We start from the raw sequence: 23,108 nt of genomic DNA on the forward strand, positions 1-23,108 counted from the left end.
CCCTCTTTTATCCCAACTACTCCGCGTCCTCCATAACTCAACAATAACGATCGACCTGGATTTATATACGGATTCGTTTTCAATACATGCTAGGTTGACCCGCACTACTTGTGATTCAGACGGTGCCTTCCGATCATCTTCATTCTAGCGTTACTTTCACCTAGTATATCCAGCATGAAGACTGCGCGCCAGTGATACGCACGGCATGGAGAAAACACGGGTTGCTAAGGTTTGGAGATTCCATCTTCACTGCTACAAACATCTTACTCACTGATCATGTTACTCCAGGTTGACAATGTGACCCTGGCTCGCCGCGGAGAGCAGGTCGACGGCACCCTCCATCTGACCCCTCACCACCTCATATTTTCGCATACTCCACCGATCTCCCCGGAAGATTCGATAAAGGGGGTGGTAATAAGGCCCAAAGAACTCTGGATTACTTATCCCATCATCGCTTTCTGCACCCTGCGACCAGCTCCCGCCGCCTCCCGCCAGCTCTCTTCCATTCGCCTTCGATGCCGAGACTTCACATTCGTCTGCTTTTACTTTGTAAATGAGCATAAAGCACGTGATGTATTCGAAAGCATCAAGCAGTGGACATGCAAATCCGGTCGCATAGACAAACTCTACGCCTTCAGCTACCAGCCCCCGCCACCAGAGAAGGAGTTTAATGGTTGGGAGCTCTATGACCCGCGCAAAGAATGGGCCCGCCAGGGCTGCTTAGAGGAAGGAAAGGCATGGCGTCTATCAGAGATTAACGTCAACTACGAGGTAAATCCGAGCAATCAGTAAACTACGGTCTATATATACTGACCACTCTAGTTCTCCCCGACATATCCCGCTCTTATCCCTGTACCGAGCTCCATCTCCGACAATACACTTAATTACGCTGGGCGCTATCGCTCTCGGGCACGGATACCTGCTCTCACATACTTCCACCCTGTCAATAATTGCACTATTACCAGGAGCTCGCAGCCGCTGGTCGGTGTCCGCCAGCACCGGAGTATCCAAGACGAAAAGCTTCTTTCTGCTATTTTCATGACTTCTCGCACCGAGCGGCCGCTGGCGAGCTTCTCTACTCCGGAGAAAGATGCGGATAACAGCAGTCCGGAGACGAGCCAGGTTATGGTCCCAGAGTTGAACAATGCCGAGGAACTTGAGGACGATCTACTAGCCGCTGGGAGCGGTGGCATCGAAGAGCAGAGCTCGATATATGGTGCCCAGCAGTCCAACTTGATTGTGGATGCACGCCCCACGGTAAATGCATTTGCCATGCAAGCCGTTGGGCTTGGATCCGAAAACATGGACAATTACAAATTCGCCACGAAAGCTTATCTTGGTATTGATAACATCCATGTCATGCGAGACTCCCTGAACAAGGTTATCGATACCTTGAAAGAGTCCGATGTTACCCCCTTAGGACCCAATCGTGACCAACTAGCACGCAGCGGCTGGTTGAAACACATTGGTGGGATCTTGGACGGGGCCAGACTGATCACTCGTCAAGTTGGACTAACTCATTCCCATGTCCTAATTCACTGCTCTGATGGCTGGGATCGCACGAGTCAGCTTAGTGCACTGAGTCAGATCTGTTTGGATCCTTACTTCCGGACATTGGAGGGCTTTATGGTTCTGGTAGAGAAAGACTGGCTTTCATTTGGACACATGTTCAGACACCGGTCTGGTCATCTGAACTGCGAGAAATGGTTCCAGATCGAAAATGAACGCATCGGCGGAGACCCCAACCGTGCCTTTGGTGACGGTGGGGGTGCAGGGAAAGCGATTGAAAATGCTTTCCTTAGTGCCAAAGGCTTCTTCAACCGCGACAACACTAGCCGTAACTCTTTGCCGGACTCAGATGGAGAACTTCAAAATTACGAGTCTGACACACCTCCCGAGAAGCCTACTGCGCCGCGCTCGGGCGTATCTGAGAAGGAGGTGACTAAACCGAAGGAAACAAGTCCTGTGTTCCACCAGTTCCTGGACGCGACTTATCAGCTGCTTCACCAGTATCCAACAAGATTTGAGTTTAATGAGCGTTTCCTACGACGGCTTCTCTATCATCTTTACTCCTGCCAGTTTGGCACATTCTTGTTCAACAATGAAAAAGAGCGGGTGGATTGCAAGGCCAGCGAACGAACTCGCAGTGTCTGGGATTACTTCCTCGCCCGTCGGGAACAATTCACAAATCCTCAATATGATCCTGTGATCGATGATCATCAGCGCGGCAAAGAACGACTTATCTTCCCCCGGGTCAACGAAACCAGATGGTGGAATGAGGTATTTGGTCGAACAGATGCGGAAATGAATGGCCCTCGTCCCTCGGGGGCTCCCAGGGACAACTCGCAAAGCCCGGTGTTGACGGGGATTGAAACCGCAGGGTCGAACAATACTGTTAAAAGCACTGCTGCGTCGGGGGTGTCAGCTGTGACGTCGGGTGTATCGAAACTTGCATTTCCAGCGGAGCGCACCGAACAGCCGACCGAGGTGGGAGTAGAGATGCAATGAGTAGGGAGGATCACATAAATGGCTTATGATTTTCCAGCATTTACAATTTCATGGCATGTGTATTGTAGTACGCCTTCCATTCATCGGCTTCCAATGTTGTACCACATAGAAATAATTTGTCCCATGACGTCGTAACTCGATGCTGCCTGGTTGCCTTATTGCCTGAATAATAAGGTTTACAGACTAGAGTCAAAACAGGATAGCGCCGGCAAGCGAGGGTTGAGCCCTGGCCCAAACGGGCAAGCAGCCCTAGTCCCGAAAAATCCCCACTAAATAATGCACTCTCAGAATTGAAGTTCCCGACCACGACCTCCCCTCCGTCGACAACCCCGATTCCAACACCACCAGGAACGTCAAAATGGCCGCTGTTCAGGGTGCTATCTCCAAGCGCAGAAAGTTCGTCGCCGACGGTGTCTTCTATGCCGAGCTGAACGAGTTCTTCCAGCGCGAGCTGGCCGAGGAGGGCTACTCCGGTGTGGAAGTCCGTGTGACTCCCACTGTCACCGACATCAGTACGTCGAACCCGAAAAAAACATCTCCCAATTTGATTTTTGAAAAATTGCTGGTGAAGGAAATTGTCTATTGGATATTGAAAAAGAGACGGGAAAAATGGGAGCAATTCGCGAATCGCGATAGAAGATCTGCGGAATTATTATGGAAATGGGAATTTTCAGATTGCTAACGGGCTTTCTCCAGTTGTCCGTGCCACCCACACCCAGGAGGTTCTTGGTGAGCAGGGTCGCCGCATCCGCGAGCTCACCTCCCTCATCCAGAAGCGTTTCAAGTTCCCCGAGAACTCCGTTTCTCTCTACGCCGCCAAGGTCCAGAACCGCGGTCTCTCCGCTGTCGCTCAGTGCGAGTCCCTCCGCTACAAGCTCCTGAACGGTCTCGCCGTCCGCCGTGCTTGCTACGGTGTCCTCCGTTTCATCATGGAGTCTGGTGCTAAAGGTTGCGAGGTTGTTGTGTCCGGCAAGCTCCGTGCTGCCCGTGCCAAGTCCATGAAGTTCACTGTATGTTTCTACACCGAATTCGAGTTTGGATGATGGGGGGAGGAAATTGGACCTGCGTAGAGCGGGCTTCTTTTTTTCTTTTGCATTTTCACCAAAAGGAAGATGAACACGGCACTAACATATACGTTTTCTTATTTAGGACGGTTTCATGATCCACTCCGGTCAGCCCGCCAAGGAGTTCATTGACTCCGCTACCCGTCACGTTCTCCTCCGCCAGGGTGTCCTCGGAATCAAGGTTAAGATCATGCGCGGCTCTGACCCCGAGGGCAAGGCAGGCCCCCAGAAGACTCTCCCCGACTCGGTTACCATCATCGAGCCCAAGGAGGAGCAGCCCGTTCTCCAGCCCATGTCCCAGGATTACGGTGCCAAGGCTATTGCCGCTCAGCAGGCTGCTGAGCAGCAGCGTCTTGCCGAGCAGCAGGCCGCTGAGGCAGAGGGTGGTGCGGAGACTTTCGCTCAGGAGTAAATGTGTTTATCTACATTAGGCCCGGCTCTTCCTTTTTCCTCTATCTGTCCTACCCTAACCTGATACTCTACCTCACGCAATCAAAATTCACATGACCTTCAAAGCCTTTCTATTCGCTCTGTAACTTGTATCGGGCTCACATGGGGGAGGTCAGGTTGGATGTGGTCAATGTCAGGTACATTTTCATGAGCAACGTTTTTACCTCTACTATTGGACTCAATTGTAGCATTGTATTTGAAAGTAGACTCAATCAATCATTTCTGCTTTCGCCTTACATTTCACTCTATGGGATTGAATTCCAGCCTTCCTACGGAGTAGAGCGGAGCAAGATATCAAGGTGGAACTGATGTGGATACTGTCCTACTGTACTGTTGATCTTGCGATCTTGCTCCAGAATGTCCAACCAATTGCCCGATTACATGGCTCCATTGAGCCGATATTATTCTTCGTAACAAACCATCATGCAAGAAATCTCCAGCATACATGCATATGCAAAAACAGCGACTCAAACAAAAGGAATACACATATCCAATCCGACCAGAAGACCAAAAGTTCCAGTCGATGATGCAGCACCAACAGAAAGGCAACTTCCAAAGAAACCACAATCAACGCCCACGACCCGAGGGAGCCGAAACCCGTCTAAACAGCAGCTCGGGGTGCTCCAAGGCTTCCGAGTGCCTCCGACGCAGCTCCTCGAGTTGAGCGAGGGGATTCTGTAGAGCGCCACAATAAGTACGTTGCGTTGAGCAGGGAAGAAAACACATCAACCGTGACACCCACCCATTCCTCCTGATTTGGGACGCCATCTGCAGCAGGAAGGGCGGCGGTACTAGAGTCGTCATAGCCGTGGCTGGTGCGGTGGATTGGAGCTGGCGTTACGGGTAGACTGGGGCGTTCGACCTCCGTCGGAAAATCGGTGATCTTGGTACTGGGGCGGCGGCCTGGGACAGTTGGTGATCCGTCGGGGCTACCGGTCGTGGCCCCGGGACTGGTTACTCTGGATTTTGTGCGCCGGGCTTGTATGGTCTCGATGTATCGCTGGATCTCCGGGTCTTCGTCCCAGGCGTTCGACCGTGTGTATGTTTGCCATGATTCAGAGCTTGGCTGGAAAGGCACCCGAGTGTAGGAGGCGGAAGGTCCAGGAGGGGACGTCTGTGTTTGGATCGGAGGCTGCTCCGGTTCCTCGGGTATCACGGGATGCTCGACGACTTCCCTGGAGGCCTCTACGGGGGCTTCTGCGGGAGGATTGTAGGCGAAGACGCGGGTAGGTTTAGGGGCATGGATCTCCCAGGGGAAGACTGTGGTAGGGGTGGGTTTCGGCTTCGGTTTGGGTGGGACTTGATACCACATGTTTTTCGGTGCTTCGGGGTAGGATGCAGGGGGCTGGAATAGTTGGATGTCTTCAGACATGTCGTAGGTCTTTTGCTGTAAGCTGAGACCTTCAGGTTTTGTGTTGGTGGGTGGCGGCTCTCTGTGAGATATTAGCACCGTAGACAATATCGAGGGATGGTATCTTACCGAGAGGGATCCCATTCAGACCTGGGCGCTTCAAAGATGGGGGCCTCTTGGACTGGGGCCGGAGATCGAGGCGACCGATACTCAATGATCGGAGGAATCGGGGCTATCGGCTGCGGTTGGTGGATATGGCCATCGTGGTAATGTACCCCTGTTTGAGTCTGTAACTGTGTTTGAGGCTGCTCCGGCTGTGTCTCGTGTGTTTCGTGGCTCAATTGAGGCGCAAATGCAATTGGCGCAAGCGGTGCTGCTGGGATAAAGGTAGATACATGCTCTTCTCCGCGAACATACTGCGGTACCATGCTCAATATAGGGACGGCAGCATGTTCTGCGTGAGCAGGAACTGGAACGGAGTGCTCGTGATGGTGCTCGTGATGGTGCCCGTGATGGTGCCCGTGATGGTGCCCGTGATGCGGTTCTGAGCGGCCCTGTTCGACTATTGGTGTGTGATGTGACTCTCCTTGGAAGCTCGCGGGGATTTCAACATGGTATGACTGCTGCGCTTCGGTCGTTGGCTGTGTTTCATAATGAGGGGTGTGGTCATAGGTAGTGGGGTGGACCTTTTCGGCCGGAGCGAATCCTGTCTGCTCCTTATGAACTGGCGCACTCTCAACCTAGGATTATCAGTCGAAGTCTTCACAATTGAGCGGCTCACTCACAAAAGGCAGACGATAGTGCCTATCATAGACAGCCCACCACCGCCCTAGGAGCTGGTTGTATGGTGACTCCAACGGAACCAACTGCCTCGGCATAGTCCACGGCTTCTGAGAACCAATGAAGTGAATAAGACTGATGGTACTCTGGAAATGCTTGTACGCAGGAATGTACTGATAATTGGCACTCGGCGTGCAATTATACGTGAAGCTTAGCCTATGCCAGTCCCGGAAGTGCATATTGAGCAGTCCCTGGTCGGCGCCATCGAAGCTAATACCCCGTTGGGCAAGGGCTCTCAGCGCATAATAATCTTGCAGATTAGGACGAAGAGCCATCATCCCGCTATTGAAGCAATCGGGCCAACCAACGTCCGGCGCGGCGGCAAAGTTCGCTTCCAGCGATAATAACTCGTCAGGAGCTCGCAGAGCCACAATGTCACAGTCGAGGTATACGATCCGCTGGAATTGCGTCAGGCGCCAGAGCTCAATCTTGGTGAATGTCGCAATCAGGTCTGGGCGGTCCATGAGCCAGAGATTCGCTGGCGTCTCATTTACCATTGAGCTCACTGGGATCAGCTCATCGTAGACGGTCTAAAATGTTAGACAAAGCCTAATCCCATGTGGGACACAGTACATACCCTTAACTCATCGATAGTGGACGCTTGTAGTCTATCTGGCGTGAACAGCGCTACTAGCCTTGCTTTTGTGCCATTGTCGCGTAAGGAGTGAGCGAGTACCATAGCACCTTATATAGTTAGAGCCATTTCAATCTCGTATGGATCGTAGGCAGACTAACCTGGAAGATAACTGTCACTCAGGAGAAGCTGTTATCGCGTCAGTCCGAGGCATAAGCAAGCAAAAGGAGAGAGTACTTACCGTGCAGTAGACTGCACTCCCGTGGGAAACCATCATGCGATGATTCAGCGAGATGAGATGACCAGACCCGCGATCCCAAAATTCAGAGCAAAGAGAAGAAAAAGCTCAGAAAGGAGCTGTCGGGCTAATTTTAACCTGCCACTTGCCAATGACAGCTCGGACCGGTAGAAACGGGATACACCGGCTGTGGTACCTGGACCGGACGCAGATTCGAGGGGGGACGAAAACAAGAAGTTCACTGCATGTTGTGTAAGATGATTGAGAAAGAAAAGGAGCAAGTCGTTGAAACATAAGTTCAAATGACTAAACGTCAGAGCTTCACGAGGGGAAAGTGGAGATTGCTCCGATCCCCTCGCCGGGTAAATCTTGGGACGATCTCGGCCCTTGCCCCTTACGGGTGTACCTGGTTCCTCAGTTCCTGTAAATTTTTGCAATTCAATGTTACCGTACTTAACTACCCATTGTCTTATCAATTTATGATTATTCTTCGTTTTTCCACTACGTTAATACATTAATACACCATTTGACTTAGGTGAAGCATTACCAATCTAACCGCTTTAGATTAGGTTGGGGCAAACGTTGAATATCAAAAGTTGGCAACTGCCACTAGATTATATCTATCGTGAAGAGGTCACCTGGGCGTCAGGGCAAGCCTTTCGCACAGCTGCCCCAATATCCCCCTTTTCGCCCTGGGCAGTCCACTCGACCGCTTTGATTAAAGCTGCACTGCTTTCCCGCTCAACTGGAGTCCAGTGTCCAGTACGGGGAAGCAGCACAATCTGAGAGCCCTGCACCAAAAAGTCACTTATCCCATCAAGACAGATCCTCGGGTCGAGCGCAATATCCTCCTTGCCCCAGAAAATGGTTGTTTTAGCTTTGAAAGCACCCGGCGGACCTTCATCAAACAGCCCAGCTCCGCTGCTCACGCGCTGCGTTCCGGATGCAATGCTATGCAGACTAGCAACCGTTTCAACTGACTTGGACCAGGGCGCCACCGATGCTCCGTCACTGTAATAGGCTGCCATGTGGAGGACGTGGGAGAGCGCGCGCTTGCTGAGGCTGGCGGGGTAAGCATCACCGCTAGGAGTTTTCGTACCTAATTCTGCGGTAGATGGGCCCATGCTGCTCGCCATGCTCTCGGCCACGTCGAGCGGAGTATACTTGTCCTTGTTGTACGAGGTGCGATGGCAATTCACAAGCAGCGACTGATTGCCTCCGGTTAAGAAGTAGTGGACCAATGGCGTAGGAAGCTGCATGACGAAGACGTAACCGGACAAGAAAAACTGACGGAAGAGGGGAGTGAGGGTTCGCAGTGCCTTCATAAGCGGGACGCGGGCGTGCAGTGGTGAGCGCCAGGCGTTGCCGAGCATCTTTTTGGCTGAGAAGAGCAGGCGGCGGGCATTGGACCCCGCCAATATAATCTAGGTCATTAGCAGAGAACACAGATCCCTCGATATTCTGACGTACTGATGGTCCATTGGACAAGATGAATCGGTGGGCCAGGGACGGGGCTTCGGCAGCGAGGCGCATAGACAGGACACATCCCCAATCATGAGCTACAATGATGGTCTTCTTCTTGTTGCTCTCATTGCCCGAGTCGACACCATATTGGCTTCGTAGGGTAATGATCAGCTCAGTCAACTTCTCCAACACATTTGTGGCATTGTATTTCTCCAGGCTCTCCGTTCCTCCATATCCGGGGAGGTCGATTGCGACGATGGAAACCGCCTTTTGCAGAGCAGGGTTCCTGATGATGTATCGCCAGATGACCCAGCTGTCAGGGAATCCGTGGATGAAAATCACCAATGGCTTATCGGAAGTGATGGTTTCCGGTGTGTTTGGAGTATCATTGCTAACAAAGTGGAACTTGAATCCACTCTGCAAGGTCAGAATATGGTGACGAAGGCCCTCAAAGTCCTTTGATAGATCCCACAAGCGATTGCGAGCTGTGAAGTCAGCAGAGGACTCCCACAACTGATGAGGATAGCTCACTTAGCTGCAGCTCCAATCTCTCCTTTTCGGTGGGACGCTTGAAGAATGTGCCTTTCGACAAGGCAATGATATTGTAGAGGACAATCGTAAAGATGCCATAGACAAATATAATTGTCCCGATCAATGCACGCATTAGTAATTTTCCCATGATGGAAGCTTGGCATGTGTCAAAGAAGCTAGGCATGTAGGAGGTGGAGGATATCTTATAAGACGCTGTAGATCTCCATCTGAGACAAACAGACCTCGGACCCCGTGCCTGCAGGATCAGCGTCACATGTTAGTCAGCGAAATTGATAGCTGGAGCCTTCTGGAAGACGTGAGACTGTCTGTGAACTTGATAGGAAGCTCATTTGGAACACTGATTCAATGAATGTAGTCATATTATGCTATAGTATGTATGCAGCTTACAGCCTTGTCCAATCTATGGCATACCAAACGCCACCTCCACATGCAACGAAATATTATTGGTATGAAACAGTCCAAGGTAAAGGGGTATTAACAGATGTCCAAAAACAAAAAAGCCATGATCTCGTCGAGCGAATATATACAGATCAAAGAACAAACCCTAGTTGATCACGGTTGTCATCTACCAGGCGACCATATCTGAAGGAAAAAGTGTTAGCAAAGGCCTGCAACTCGTTTCAAGAATGAAGGACTTACTCTAGAAGTAGGCGGAAGAACCAAACCTCCAGATCTTCATTTCGTAGGGTCTGCTGTGCCCAGCGCCGACCCTGGCTGGCAATTTGTGGCGCGAGCCTTTTGCCCTCTTCCTCCGAGGTGAAATATCGCATGCTCTCAACATACTCGTTGCCTTTCAAGCTGAGGGGTACGTAGTGTACCCAGGGCTTCAGCCACTCGTCGTGCCATTCGCGGAAGATAGCGATCTTGTAGACAAAGCTGTTGCTATGCAAGAAAGCATGGAACCGCCCACTAAAGGCGTTGCCGTCAATGTCGACCAGGAACTTGTGCGCCCACGCATCTTGCTGTCCAGCCTGCTTATACACTCCGAAATATTCGGTTTGCGCATTGCAGTCGTCCGGGTCACACTGGCCGATAAGCGTGAATTTGACATCAAAAGAGTCACGGTACATGTCCCGGTTGACGTCCTGCGAAACCCAGCCGTCCCCTTGACGAGCCAGAATCTTGGTTGTGCCCAAGGCGTTGACGTTGTCGACAAATTGCTGCCGATGTTGTCGACGCCAGCCGCCAGCGCGTGAGAAACCACCCGTCGTGGAGCCACGCCAGTACATCCGGTCTGTCTTCGCCTCCCAGGCATAGTCCTTGCTGGGCTCATAGGGGACCTTGTCGGCCCAGTACCAGGGACTCGGGTAAATGATGTCCTGGAAGCTGGAAACCTTGCTCTGTGAGAAAACAGGGAATAGGTCGTGAACGACATCGAACGCGTTGGGTCGGTCGAAGAATCCGTACGAAGAACGGAGAGACGGGGTGTTGCAAATGTCAGAAGCCGCCGTAGTGTTGTAGATGAAGCCGAGTTCGCCATATGCGTAAGGGTCAACATTGTCTGGAACATCTTCCTCTAGTGAGCGCGCGGGGGTGTCAACCGAACAAGAGATTCGGGAGTTTGTCCAGGTCGGCTGGTGTGCGAAGCGATTGAAACGAGTGGTGCGCACTTCGTCGATGCGGTCGCCTTTGTTCAGGTCTGCGGCACGAGGGGACCACGAATTGGTCGGGGTGTTTTTGAATGCTGCTGGGAGAGCCGAGTCTTTGGCTGTCTGCACTAGACGTTGGAGGTCTTCGCTAGGGATGATGACGCGCGGCTCATCATGAGTGTTGAACACCAAGTCCATGTCGGGCAAGTACTGCACGAATGCTGCCATCATACCAGCCGTGGCGTCGCGCTGCCATTTACGATCGTCACCCCCTCCATCTGTCAACGAGACCTTGCCGTCGCGAATCAAAACGCCGAGCACCGCATTGTCAAATCCGAGGGTCTCGCGGGCCCTTTCGCGAATCGTCTTGGGCTTCACGGCCCAGAAAGGGAGGAGGGAGTGGTAAATCGAATCGAATTCGTCGATAAGTTGTACGTTTCTTGACTGGGCAAACTCGAACCATTTATCGAAATGAGGCGGCGGGTGCATCTTGTAGCGGCGCTGGTACTCCGTCACGGCTTCGGCCAAGGTTTTTGATTGCCGTGATTGCGCATGATTGAAATCCTCCTGAGCATTGTTGATGAGATGGGTGATAGGGTGTTCCTTCTCAGGGAGGTATGTGTTTTGCCCCGCATGGAGTTGAGGGTGTCGTATCGGTTCGGGAGGAGGCAAAGGTATGGGCTTCTCTGGAGGTTTCTCTGATCGCAGGAGTAGGAGTGAAAGACAAGCAAGAATACCAACCGCGAGCAATACGATCAACCGTTGGATGCGCATGCTGCCATTGGAGGGAGGCATGAAGAAGGTGAACGAAGCCGGGTCTTAAGGAGTTCTCCAGAGTCCATGTGTCTAGAAGTGGCGCTGGGCTGTCACTGAATAGCCTGCCAAGACTTTCTAACGTAATCTTCACGATCAGCCCTGAAGCTCTGTACAAACATTTATGAACTTCAAATCATATTGCAAGACTTTAAAAATAATTCTATATACAGTCTCTTTGTTCTCTTTGTCTGCGTGGCTCCCGTTTGCGGAAGCGGTCTTGAGGCCCTCTTGTGGCGCTTTCCAGCTGCAGGGGTGGGCAATGTGTTGATATCCAAATACGTGTCATTGTCGCATTCCTATATACAATACCACATTCCGAAGTCTATTCAGACTCATGAGCATAGATCGATCGCTATATAACATACTATTGGACGGGTATATGTGTGTGGTTGGGAAGGGTCACTGTATCGAAACCCAACTCCATCTCTCCTTGGCCCGTGCTAACCTACCACCGAAGAGCATATCCAATTGAGTACGGAAGCAGCTAGAGTCTGCAGGATATACTTCTGCGCCTGCTTGACGTGGAAGTAAGCTGCAACACACAACAGTACCACCAATGACACATGTCCGTAGTAGAAAGTCTTCCTGCGCTCTTGGATGGTCCCCTGCACGAGCCAAGCCTGGAGGCCCTTTTGGGAGGTAGGCCGCACGAAGAGGAAAACAAGCACTGCGGAGAATATCGCGAGCATGCCCCACTGGACATCAAGATCTTGGACCCGCTTGAGGAACAAGGTACCGAACTCTGGATGGCTAGATTGCACGAAGAATAGCGTATACAATGTGGCATGAGCCAGCAGTAGAAGAACAACCAGCCGACCAAATAGACGGTGGTACGGCGTCAATGCCCGCTGAGGGATACCGGTCAGGACAGACAATGCCGAGGAGGCAGTTGGGTTAGAGACGTCTGCCGGAGACATCAGTACCTGCAGTGGCAGTTGAGACAGGCCCACTCGACCCAATGCTTTGGTCAAATGAAGGTAGTCTAATCTGACATGTTAGCGCGTGGACCCTGATTCACCTCGGAGGCTTAGGGAACTGAGACATACCGTCACCACTGTTCCACATCGCAAGACCGACAAGCCACGATAGCCATAGCCCGCAGACAAGGTACCGTCGGGTCTTTCCAGAAACCGGGCCATCCCACTCGTTAGTTGATTTGGTAGTAAGGCAAATAAATCGGAGGACAGAAATGACCAGAACAAATGAGACTTGTGCATAAAAACCCCGAAGATCAAGCAGCACCTGGCGACGCAGCTGGTCGTCCTCGGAGAGAGAAGTAAAATGGTACGGCCACGACATGGCCAGTGAAGGTCAAGGACACCAAGCCTGTTGCTATTCTAAATCGTAATTGAGAAGCAGCGCAGTTCAGGAGAACATGTCGAAAAGAATATCAACTTGGTTCTGACCTCGGCACGAATTCAATCAATGCATTATACTCCGTAGCCAATAAGAAGCGAGCGATTTCTTCATCGGCGTGTTAGATAAGCATTCATCGAGATCCGACTCTACGGAGCGTACAGCCTTCAAGATATATCTGGATTTACAGGCTTCATATCCTTAAGAGGTCAAGTGCACTGTAATTCAGTTGCGCATTTTGCTTTTCACTACCTAGCCCGGCTTAGCGTTATGTAAAACCTCTACATTAAAAAAAAGCGCCTGGAAGTATAAGACGGCTATTCTCTAACTTGGCAGGATTTCCTTGTTGGGTATTGACCGAAAGGTGCACACGCGTAATCTAAGGAGAAGTCTGCATCTCATCCTGGTTGCCGCCAGCAGTCGTAGCGAAGTATCGAACATCCACATCGTCATCCTCCTGCAGCTTTTGCAGACTGGGCACAACCCTTGACTGAATCAACTCCAGAGCCTGGGGTGACGGCGTGATGGGTTCTTCAGACGTCTCGACCTCAAGCAGGGTCTTATCAGCCGGTAGACGACGCAGGGTAGCGATCAAAACGGCAAATGACTTGGCCACGTTGAAACGAATGTTAGGAATTTCATCCGTTACCAAACGTTCCAAAATAGGAAGAAGGGAGCTCTCGATAATTTCAAGGTTGACGACGGGAGTGAGAGTCTACTAATTAGCATTGTACTTGACTGATGTAGGAATTATGCAAGCGCAAACTCACAGAAACGGCGAAGCATGTTGTCATGCGGTAAAGATAGTTGGGGTGTTGGCCCATGGCCATCACCTTGGGGATGATTGAGGCTTTTGACCATTCAACGCCGAACACCTCTGTTAGCTTCTTCAAGTTTTCAGTGGCAGCCTCACGAATGGAGAAAACAGTGTCTCCGAGCCAGCCCATGCAGAGATCGCTCAGCTGCTCATCGAAGAACTCGACGCCAAGCTGACTAGCAAGGAGCGGGATATATTCAATGATCGCAAGACGAACACGCCATTGCTTATCCTCGGCCAGCTGAACGATGGCGGGGAGAAGAGACTGGGAAAGAAGTTGTATGCCGATGACTATAGAAGGTTAGCAGGCACCGATCACAATTCACAAGGGAGCTCACCTTTGTTGACTTGCTCGAGCTTCGAGATGATGTGCAGTCGGACGTCAGGGAATTCGTCCTTCAGCATTTGGAGGAACATGGGAAGCAGGTGCGCAATAGTCCTACACAATCAGCCTGGGTCCATTGTTTCGACGAAGACATCACTTACTCTTCCTTGCCTAGGATAGGCGCAAGCCCGCTGATCTGAGTACCGAGCGATGCCCGGACGTGCTGAGAGGGATCAGAGACGAGGTCTTCCACGCTGGTCATGATTTCATTGAGCAGGGTGTCACGATCGATCAAATTGCAGAAACCTGGATGTGTCAGTCAAGGATAAGCTACATGTATAGCAGAATATCATACCAGGGATCTGGCCAGCAATTGCAGTGCGAACCTCGGCCTCTGTATCCTTGAGAAGCTTGACAAAGGCGGGCACCATGTCACGAGTGATGACCTCTTCATGGACAGCTTTGGCGATCTGCCTACGTCAGCGTTGGCCCGACTTTGAAAACGCACAAAGAATGGTACCTTTTCATATCGATCGGCGACCATGTATCGGACCCTCCAGCTCTGATCTTCAAACAGACTCCGCAGCGACGTCAACAAGACACCGTGGCTGGGTTGCTGTTCTTTGGGAATTTCCTCCGCAATGGAAATGAGAATGTCAACTGTGAGCAAACGGACGCTGTCCTGATCGTCGCTCGCCAAATATTGGAAAAGAGGAATTATTTCATCGATGACAACCTGGGTTTGCATCTCCTTCACGAGCTTGGCCAGATTGTTCGCCGCCTGTCGCCGCACCATCGGGGTTTCATCGTGTACCAAGGCTCCAAAATGTTGCCGGAGGGTCTGTTGCAGCGCTGGAGAAGACTTCTTGTATGGTGTGGAGTATAGACCGGTCGCAGAGACCTTCGAGGTGAACCAGTCTGCCTTTGACAAGCGGAGGACCAGCGGGACGAAATGCTCCTCGACTTGGCTCTCTGAGAGCTGCTCGCACACCTTGTTCAAAGATTCAACGGCCTGTAACGTCAGTACTCGTCTCAAAAAGTTTCAGCTGGTGCGGTACCTTCTCTCGCACCAACGGCTCCTCGATGGCCGCCAAATTCTCCAGCGGGGAGAGCAACACGTGCCCGTATTCCGCACCCCCAACATATTCTGTAAAATTGCCCAACTCTTCACTCAGTGCGGTCAAAACCTCGTCCTCATCCTCGACGGAATCTATGACTGTTAGATGGGTTATCAACCAACTGCAGGCTAGACGAACCATCAAGGAATGGGATGAGCTCATCCCGAGTTCGGTCGGGCCCAAGTGCGAGCGCGATCGTGGATAGACGGTGAATGGCATTGAGTCTGAGAAGGACATCGTCGTGCTAGATACATGTGAGTCCAGGTACCATCTATAACACTGAACGGGTGTTTACCTTCAACTCATCGATGAGCACGGCGATGGGGTAGAGCTCGTCGTTCTCGTTTTGGCCCTCCATGGCGGATTGGGTATGTGTTAGAATGTGCGATAGGTCCCGGTCTTAGAAGAGAATAGTGTATCGCTGGACCTGACAGCGATTCGGCAGAGTGAGGTGCAGGAGGTGATGGGATGGCTGATAAGGATTAGTTCGGACTTCGCGAGATGACAAGGGGATGGATGGTGGTAGGGCGAGGGTGGGGTGCTGGGTCGCATAAACACTTTCAGCAGTAGCATACCTCAACAATTGGAGAAGACCTTGATCAATGACAAATTAGTAGGTTTGAGTCGAATTCGTAAAGAGAAGAAAAATGACCCCTTCGATGATGCCGTAGCAAGAGCAAGGTAGTCGAGCTTTGAGTGTTTACCGGTGTAAATTACATACTGGCGGTGTAGGCAGAAATTCATAGAAAATGGAGGGGAATTACCATACGGATACTGCCGTCACAAAAGAGGGGGATCTGTGGCGGTGGTGGCTTGCGGGCAGAATTTCCACCACAAGAGTCATCCATCCCGAGACTTTGCGCACTGGTTAATTACTTCCTACATACCTGTACGGACTGTCCCTATATTCCATCGGAGTCGCCTGCTTGGGTTCTGCTCAGATTCATTGGGTGTTTGACTGATCCATAGCAGAATTCGCAACCCCCACCATGCCCACCATCTCGGTCGACAAGGCCGCTCTTTTCAAAGAGCTGGGCCGAGAGTACGTCTTTGCTCTGTGTCTATGAACTGAACTAACTTCGCTATAGCTATACTACGGAGGAATTTGATGAGCTATGTTTCGAGTTCGGTGGGTAGACCTGAAATCCTATGCGGGGCATGGCTAACTGTGAACAGGTATTGAACTTGACGAAGATGTACATCACCCGCAGACTCGATTGTAACCAATGCTGATCTCTTCAGACTACGAACTCGGACCGCCCGATTGTCGATGGAAAACAAGAGGCGCCACAACTCAAGATTGAGATCCCTGCCAACCGGTACGCGATATTGAATGGAAGGAATGGAAGAATACAGGCTAAGAGATTAGATATGACTTGCTATGTTTCGAGGGCATCGCCCTCATGTTGAACATTTTCCTGGGCCGGAGCCCCTCGCCTGAGTATAAGTTGACTCAACCGGCAAAGATGGAACAGATCATCGTCAAGGAAGATGTCAGTACTTCAAGCCGCTGTTCTCCAGGACGAGTTTAGGACGAGAGCTCTTTGCTAACCAAAAGCAGACTACGAAAATCAGACCGTACGTGGCCGGTGCTATTCTGCGGAACATCAAGTTCGATCAGGCTCGTTATGAATCCTTCATTGCTCTTCAAGACAAGCTTCACCAGAACTTGGCCCGGCAACGAACCCTAGTATCGATCGGCACCCACGATCTGGACACCGTGAAGGGTCCCTTCACCTATGAGGCTCTGCCTCCCAAAGACATCAAGTTCACCCCATTGAACCAGACGCAGGAGATGGATGGCGAAGAATTGATGAACTTCTATGAGAAGCACCAACAGCTGAGCAAGTACTTGCACATCATCCGCGATTCTCCAGTTTACCCGGTCATCTACGACTCCAACCGCACTGTTTGCTCCCTGCCCCCCATCATCAACGGCGACCACTCAAAGATCAGCGTGAACACCACCAATGTTTTCATTGAAATCACCGCCCTTGACAAGACCAAGCTGGATATTGTGAACAAAATGATGGTCACCATGTTCTCTCAATATACCTTGGAGCCATTCACCATTGAACCCGTCGAGATCGTCTCTGAACATAACCAAGAGACTCGCGTCACTCCCGACATCGCTCCCCGTACCGCTCAGGCTGAAGTTTCGTACATCAACCAATGCTGTGGCTTGAGCCTGAGCCCCTCCGAGATCTGCACCCTGCTCACAAAGATGGCCTTCCGTGCTAAGCCTTCAACCACCAATGAAGATATCATCGACGTTGAAATCCCCCCGACTCGTGCCGATATTCTCCATCAGTGCGATATCATGGAGGATGTGGCCATTGCCTACGGTTTCAACTCACTGCCCCGCGCATTCCCCGACATCTCCGGTACAGTCGCCCAACCTCTCCCCATCAACAAGCTTTCGGACATCGTTCGTGTGGAGACTGCTATGGCAGGTTGGTCAGAGGTCTTGCCGCTGATTCTGTGCTCGCACGATGAAAACTTTGGCTGGTTGAACCGCAAGGACGACGGAACCACCGCCGTCAGGCTGGCCAACCCCAAGACAACTGAGTTCCAGGTTGTCCGCACCACCTTGCTCCCTGGTCTTCTCAAGACTATCCGGGAGAACAAGCACCACTCTGTTCCCATGAAGATCTTCGAGGTCAGCGATGTTGCCTTCAAGGATTTGTCTCTGGAGCGCAAGAGCCGTAATGAGCGGCACTTTGCTGCTGCTTTCTACGGCAAGACCAGTGGTTTCGAGGTTGTCCACGGTCTCCTTGACCGCGTCATGGCCATGCTTAAGACCACCTTCGTTGGCGACGGCCAAGCCGCCTCGGGCGAGGCCCAGTACTACATTAAGGAACTCGATGGTGTGTACCCCTTCTCACAGATAAAAGAATTTGCTAACAGTTCAGACCCCACTTACCTTCCTGGCCACGCTGCTTCCATTCACCTCCGCATTGATGGCAAGGACAAGGAAATTGGTGCCTTCGGTATCCTGCACCCAACTGTGCTGCAGAAGTATGAGCTGAAGTACCCCACCAGTACTCTGGAGTTGAATGTCGAAGCTTTCATGTAAAGCAAAGCCTAAAAATCAGTCCCGTACTTCTTTCTGATAGAGCCATGATCAAAATATGAAAAAAGTCCATAAATCCAAAAGATCTTCGTGAATAGCCCCTTCGGAGGTCTACTGTTCTTACATAGAGCCACCTCGAACGCCCTTCTACTATTTGAAGTTTTCTGAAAGAACGTGTCATTGGACGTGAAAGTACAAAGAGGGTATTCAAGAGCAAAGTCCACAGCTTTTAGGGCAGAAAGTTCAAGAGACAAAGTCGTGGCACTGGCTGTGATGCAAACCTAGTCAAGATCCTCTGCAACGTAGTGCTAAGCATAGGGGGGTCGTAAAATCCACTTCCTCCGTTAGTCATAATCATCGGCATCATCGTCATCATGATCGGAGCGCAGACGGTAAGATATCATCGTAGCGCAGACCTTGGAAAGAATAATAGTTCGACTGCTTGATGTGCCTAGCCTCGCCAGTTCGTTCATCGAAAATGCTGAATCCACTGAGGGCGTTATTGGGTGGCGTGTAGACTGCTCAATTAGTCCTGGTCGACAACGGAGTTGACAAAGGACGGATTCACGACTTACGATGGAGTGAGACGGCAAAGTCATTGGGATCCGGATTGGAGATTCGGTGCAAGCCGAGCGTGTCCGACATATAAGTCACCTCGTTCTCCCCGTAGACGGTTTGTTTAGTGAGCTGGGGTGGCGAGTCTTCACCCTTGGCGATCTTCTTTTGGTCAGGCCAAGAGTAAAGATCTTCTTGGAGTTTGCCTTTCAGGATCTATTCCCAGTCAGTTCATGTCTATATTTCGGAACAAAGAGAACGAACCTTCATCACGGAGTGGGAAACGTGGTCATGGATTGCACTCCCTTTGCCAGGGCTCCAGACGAGGATCAGCTAATTGGGTCAGCCAACCTTGCTTTTAGTTGTCTAGATATCGCGTTGAAGGGTTATCAAGTTCATACCAAGTTGCTCTTTCGATTTCCCTCATCAATCAGGTTTCGGGTGTATGCCCTAGTCGCATCACCCGGCGCATATGGAGTCCACTCGTCTGAGTTCGAGACATAGTTCTCCATCAGACGTTGTATGTCCTTGGGATCGACATTGTCAGAATCAAGGCCTGAGTTCGGGGCTAGGGCATCGCCAAGGTCCTGGACGAGCTTCTCAAAGGCACACTTAGGGGTGGGAGTCTCGACCTCGTTGAGGAACGGCATGAACGCGTCTCTGATGAACTATCGAAGTGGGTGCGGTATCGACGAAGTTGTGCGGATGGCGACATTAACCCACGACGACTAAAAATGGGAACGAAGAGAGATTGACGGAGGTTGTCTCATGACAGAATTGTATTCTGAACGCTGAGACTCCATAATCCAATGCACCTTCCTGGTCCTTCCATATTCGAGCACAAACTGACCTTAGGGCTTAGATATTGATCAGTCCACGTGCAGCGATGCAGCGATAGCGATAAGCAAACAGTACCTGAGGCGGTCAATGACATAATTGCCCTCGTCGCCTTAGGCGCACACCCCTCCCTGACTAAAAACTGCGGTGCCACAATTCAAAAGATTGTCGCCGCAAGTGCACGTTTCCCCTTGCAAGTTGTCGCTCGATTACCGCTGGTCCATAGCGAGAGACATACGTCGAATTCCTGGGTATAGGGATCACAATCAATTTTCTATTGATTTTTTGATTGCTGGGTCAAACCGCCAAAATGTCGACCACTATTGAAAAGGTGCGATTCCAATTTGTGAACGCCTGGCACGAGACAGATTACTAACTATGATGTGGTACAGATCAAGGAGATTGAGTCCGAGATGGCTCGGACTCAAAAGAACAAGAACACCTCATTCCACTTGGGTACGCACGCGCTAAGGACTTTTTATCGATGACGTCTCTGACAATCTGCAGGTCAACTGAAGGCGAAGCTTGCTAAGCTCAAGCGTGAACTTCTGACTCCTACTGGAGGTGGTGGCGGTGGTGGATGTAAGCGTGCCTATCCCGAATACTCTGGCTCAGTGCTAACTTGAAGACAGCCGGCTTCGATGTTGCGCGTACTGGTGTGGCCAGTGTGTAAGTTATCCGAGCGAGAATGGGATTGCGATCGCATATGCTTACAATTGCAGTGGATTTATCGGTTTCCCCTCGGTCGGCAAGAGTACACTGATGAGCAGATTGACTGGCCAACATTCGGAAGGTCAGTTCTCGAACTCCCATATCTATGCGCGACGATTCTTCTAACATCCTCTAGCCGCGGCCTACGAGTTCACAACCCTCACAACTGTCCCTGGTCAAGTGATGTACAATGGCGCCAAGATTCAGATTCTCGATCTTCCCGGTATTATTCAAGGTGCCAAAGACGGCAAGGGTCGTGGTCGACAGGTCATTGCAGTGGCCAAGACTTGCAACCTCATCTTTATTATCCTGGACGTGAACAAGCCATTGGTTGACAAGCGTGTCATTGAGAATGAACTGGAGGGCTTTGGTATTCGTATCAACAAGAAGCCTCCCAACATCATTTTCAAGAAGAAGGACAAGGGTGGTATCGCCATCACGAGCACTCAGCCTTTAACTCACATCGATGCCGACGTAAGATCAAGTCTCCAGACCAACTTGGCATAAGTTCTAATCCCTCCCAGGAAATCAAAGCTGTGATGAACGAATATAAGATTTCGTCCGCTGATATCTCCATCCGATGTGATGCCACCATTGATGACCTGATTGATGTTCTCGAAGCCAAGAGTCGCAGCTACATTCCCGTCATCTATGCCTTGAACAAGATCGATTCCATTTCCATCCAGGAATTGGATCTGCTATACCGGATTCCAAACGCCTGCCCAATCAGTTCGGAGCACGGATGGAACATTGACGAGTTGTTGGAGATGATGTGGGAGAAGCTCAAGCTGCGCAGAATCTACACAAAGCCCAAGGGCAGAGCGCCAGATTATACGGCACCTGTTGTGCTGCGTTCCTATGCATGCACGGTGGAAAACTTCGTAAGTGGCATTCTTGTTATATAGCCTTTCCCGGGATCATACTAACGTCAACAGTGTGACGCTATTCACCGCACAATCAAGGACGATTTCAAGCACGCCATTGTGTATGGTCGCTCGGTGAAGCACCAGCCGCAACGAGTCGGTCTTTCCCACGAGCTTGCTGATGAAGATATTGGTAAGTCTACGAACAAAGGAAGAAACCTGGATTTTCAAGCTGACTAGCTGCAGTGTCGATCGTCAAGCGGTAAAGGGATTAGCACTAATCCCTGACCCTTACAGCCCGAAGCGGCGAGCTGATTCAAGCGCTCGGGTGGTCTGTGCCAGCATGTCTTTACGCCTCCGTGATTTGACGGGCAAGGATGTGAGGACCGTAAGACGCCATCGGACCCGAGCGTGGTTGGATAGACTCGTTCACGGCATTACGGGGAAGATCTGGAGTCTGACCTCGATCAAATCAGCATCACTCTCCTGAGATTTGGGTCTCGCCTCTGGACTTGACCCGATGAACTCGACTTAGGCTTCAGGGGTTACACGAGCCCAGGGGCAAGCACGAGGCGAACAAGCCATGGATGTGTCTGATATCCTTGGCAGTCCTCTGATAGTTTGTGGCCCTTGAAGCGACCAGTCCATATTGTTATGATTACCCTTGTTCTCTTTTTTTTTTTCTCACACACAAACAAGGTTCTTTGTCCATCAGCGTCTGCAAAAGTTCAGTCCTTTATGGCATCTTTGTACTGTCTTAGAAATAAAATAAATGCCATTATGAATGAACTACTGTCTTGTCCACAACCACAAGTCCCCCCGAGAACAGCAGAATAGCCACACCACTTACCCTTCTCCCTGCCACGAGTATTTTTCCCCGTGGGACCAATGAGACCCCCTGGGCACGTAAAAGAAGCATGCAGCATCATGCGACTCCTTATCGTGTCCTCTCAGCCATGCTCCAGACAGACCCTGCAGATCCGAGGCCACCTGCATGGAGAATCATTTCGATGACATTCCGATTGGCATGTTCCCAACTTCCCCTTGTCATCTTCCCGTCCTGCACAGTATCCTTGTCGGTTGAATCCAATGTTTGTGAGATTCTCACCGGAGGGCTCGATTCTTGTTCTTATTGCTTTTTCTCTTACTGACTTACTCTCTTGCTTGCTATGGACATACGTACTCTCGGCCGGGTTGACTAGTCAGACGGTCCAGGCCTTTCGTTTGCCAATGCCGATCACTCACAATTTTAGGCTGTCAGCTCCCAAAGCTCTTGACAAAGAAAAACAAAAAATAACAGTCGATAGCTCCGGAAGAAGCGGAAAGCCAAATATGGTGTGCATAGCTGTGCAGAGGCCCAACTTGTCGCACTGACCCCATAACCTTCGGCAACGGTGATCATGACGGCTTGATAACTTCGGGTTGTATTCACATTTAATAAAGCTTCGCACTTCCGATAGGCGAGGTTTCAATTTACATGAGAATGATAGGACACAATCAATATCAGACCCGTGAAAATTGGATATGTCATAACGTGTGTCCTGATTAGTACTAAGTAGCACGTTCAGTCTCTTAGCTTCTGGGCCTTTTCAATTAGAGAAATTTCGGTAAAAAGTACAGATCTGCACAAGACTGCAAGCGAAATAAAATCAACCAAGCAGGAATAAGCAAAAAGTGAGGCAAGTTACCGTCGAGCTAGACAAGCGGTGAATGGATATTGGTCGGGTTGTCAACGTTTATCTGATCTCTCCAGCTACTCACTGCATACATGTACTGTACCTACCTGTACACAGTATGTTATTCTTACTACAGTACCTAACTAACTAGTTACCTAACTAGTTACTAACTTACTGTAACTTAACTAGTGGTCTTATGAACTGCGGAGAACTTGGCTCGAGTGGAGTCGATTTAGTGCGAGCAGAAGGGGGCTGTTCACGATGTGGTCCGTTCTCGATGCGAGATCGTCTATCCTGCTTAGCACGTTTAACAATAATATAGTTACTCCAC

The 23,108-nt window shown here is 50.7% G+C and overlaps 10 protein-coding genes across 10 annotated transcripts; 4 read left to right on the plus strand and 6 right to left on the minus strand.

Annotated features, from left to right (window-relative positions):
* Positions 1-276: 276 nt before the first annotated feature.
* N7515_006950 (phosphatidylinositol-3-phosphatase YMR1) lies at positions 277-2,508 on the plus strand (the record flags this gene model as incomplete). Its single annotated transcript, XM_056667694.1, has 2 exons — positions 277-759; positions 823-2,508. 2 exons carry the CDS (start codon positions 277-279, stop codon positions 2,506-2,508), a joined length of 2,169 nt encoding a protein of 722 aa, XP_056521290.1.
* Positions 2,509-2,866: 358 nt separating this feature from the next.
* Positions 2,867-3,984, plus strand: N7515_006951 (40S ribosomal protein uS3; the record flags this gene model as incomplete). Its single annotated transcript, XM_056667695.1, has 3 exons — positions 2,867-3,020; positions 3,205-3,518; positions 3,658-3,984. 3 exons carry the CDS (start codon positions 2,867-2,869, stop codon positions 3,982-3,984), a joined length of 795 nt encoding a protein of 264 aa, XP_056521291.1.
* Positions 3,985-4,623: 639 nt separating this feature from the next.
* Positions 4,624-7,064, minus strand: N7515_006952 (uncharacterized protein; the record flags this gene model as incomplete). The annotated part of the gene is made up of 6 exons (XM_056667696.1): positions 4,624-5,455; positions 5,503-6,113; positions 6,159-6,743; positions 6,791-6,897; positions 6,949-6,976; positions 7,029-7,064. 6 exons carry the CDS (start codon positions 7,062-7,064, stop codon positions 4,624-4,626), a joined length of 2,199 nt encoding a protein of 732 aa, XP_056521292.1.
* Positions 7,065-7,645: 581 nt separating this feature from the next.
* Positions 7,646-9,204, minus strand: N7515_006953 (alpha/beta hydrolase; the record flags this gene model as incomplete). Its single annotated transcript, XM_056667697.1, has 3 exons — positions 7,646-8,449; positions 8,496-8,974; positions 9,021-9,204. The coding sequence occupies 3 exons, from the start codon at positions 9,202-9,204 to the stop codon at positions 7,646-7,648; spliced, it is 1,467 nt and encodes a 488-aa protein (XP_056521293.1).
* Positions 9,205-9,571: 367 nt separating this feature from the next.
* N7515_006954 (putative capsule-associated protein CAP1) lies at positions 9,572-11,425 on the minus strand (the record flags this gene model as incomplete). The annotated part of the gene is made up of 2 exons (XM_056667698.1): positions 9,572-9,623; positions 9,681-11,425. 2 exons carry the CDS (start codon positions 11,423-11,425, stop codon positions 9,572-9,574), a joined length of 1,797 nt encoding a protein of 598 aa, XP_056521294.1.
* A 461-nt stretch (positions 11,426-11,886) lies between these two features.
* N7515_006955 (putative metalloreductase Fre8) lies at positions 11,887-12,745 on the minus strand (the record flags this gene model as incomplete). The annotated part of the gene is made up of 2 exons (XM_056667699.1): positions 11,887-12,428; positions 12,493-12,745. 2 exons carry the CDS (start codon positions 12,743-12,745, stop codon positions 11,887-11,889), a joined length of 795 nt encoding a protein of 264 aa, XP_056521295.1.
* A 436-nt stretch (positions 12,746-13,181) lies between these two features.
* Positions 13,182-15,420, minus strand: N7515_006956 (protein phosphatase 2A structural subunit TPD3; the record flags this gene model as incomplete). Its single annotated transcript, XM_056667700.1, has 9 exons — positions 13,182-13,517; positions 13,573-13,910; positions 13,958-14,058; positions 14,106-14,250; positions 14,300-14,414; positions 14,465-14,956; positions 15,003-15,154; positions 15,201-15,306; positions 15,358-15,420. The coding sequence occupies 9 exons, from the start codon at positions 15,418-15,420 to the stop codon at positions 13,182-13,184; spliced, it is 1,848 nt and encodes a 615-aa protein (XP_056521296.1).
* A 631-nt stretch (positions 15,421-16,051) lies between these two features.
* N7515_006957 (phenylalanine--tRNA ligase subunit beta) lies at positions 16,052-18,138 on the plus strand (the record flags this gene model as incomplete). The annotated part of the gene is made up of 6 exons (XM_056667701.1): positions 16,052-16,104; positions 16,151-16,191; positions 16,239-16,258; positions 16,305-16,381; positions 16,432-16,555; positions 16,624-18,138. 6 exons carry the CDS (start codon positions 16,052-16,054, stop codon positions 18,136-18,138), a joined length of 1,830 nt encoding a protein of 609 aa, XP_056521297.1.
* A 369-nt stretch (positions 18,139-18,507) lies between these two features.
* Positions 18,508-19,340, minus strand: N7515_006958 (putative cysteine dioxygenase Cdo1; the record flags this gene model as incomplete). Its single annotated transcript, XM_056667702.1, has 4 exons — positions 18,508-18,653; positions 18,711-18,906; positions 18,955-19,023; positions 19,092-19,340. The coding sequence occupies 4 exons, from the start codon at positions 19,338-19,340 to the stop codon at positions 18,508-18,510; spliced, it is 660 nt and encodes a 219-aa protein (XP_056521298.1).
* Positions 19,341-19,837: 497 nt separating this feature from the next.
* N7515_006959 (GTP-binding protein RBG1) lies at positions 19,838-21,367 on the plus strand (the record flags this gene model as incomplete). The annotated part of the gene is made up of 9 exons (XM_056667703.1): positions 19,838-19,858; positions 19,920-19,983; positions 20,035-20,109; positions 20,160-20,196; positions 20,250-20,320; positions 20,375-20,712; positions 20,763-21,119; positions 21,174-21,294; positions 21,348-21,367. 9 exons carry the CDS (start codon positions 19,838-19,840, stop codon positions 21,365-21,367), a joined length of 1,104 nt encoding a protein of 367 aa, XP_056521299.1.
* Positions 21,368-23,108: the final 1,741 nt, after the last annotated feature.

This window comes from Penicillium bovifimosum (genome assembly GCF_028826915.1).
Source record: "Penicillium bovifimosum strain IBT 22155 chromosome Unknown utg000005l_segment0_segment0, whole genome shotgun sequence".
Lineage (NCBI taxonomy): Eukaryota > Fungi > Ascomycota > Eurotiomycetes > Eurotiales > Aspergillaceae > Penicillium > Penicillium bovifimosum.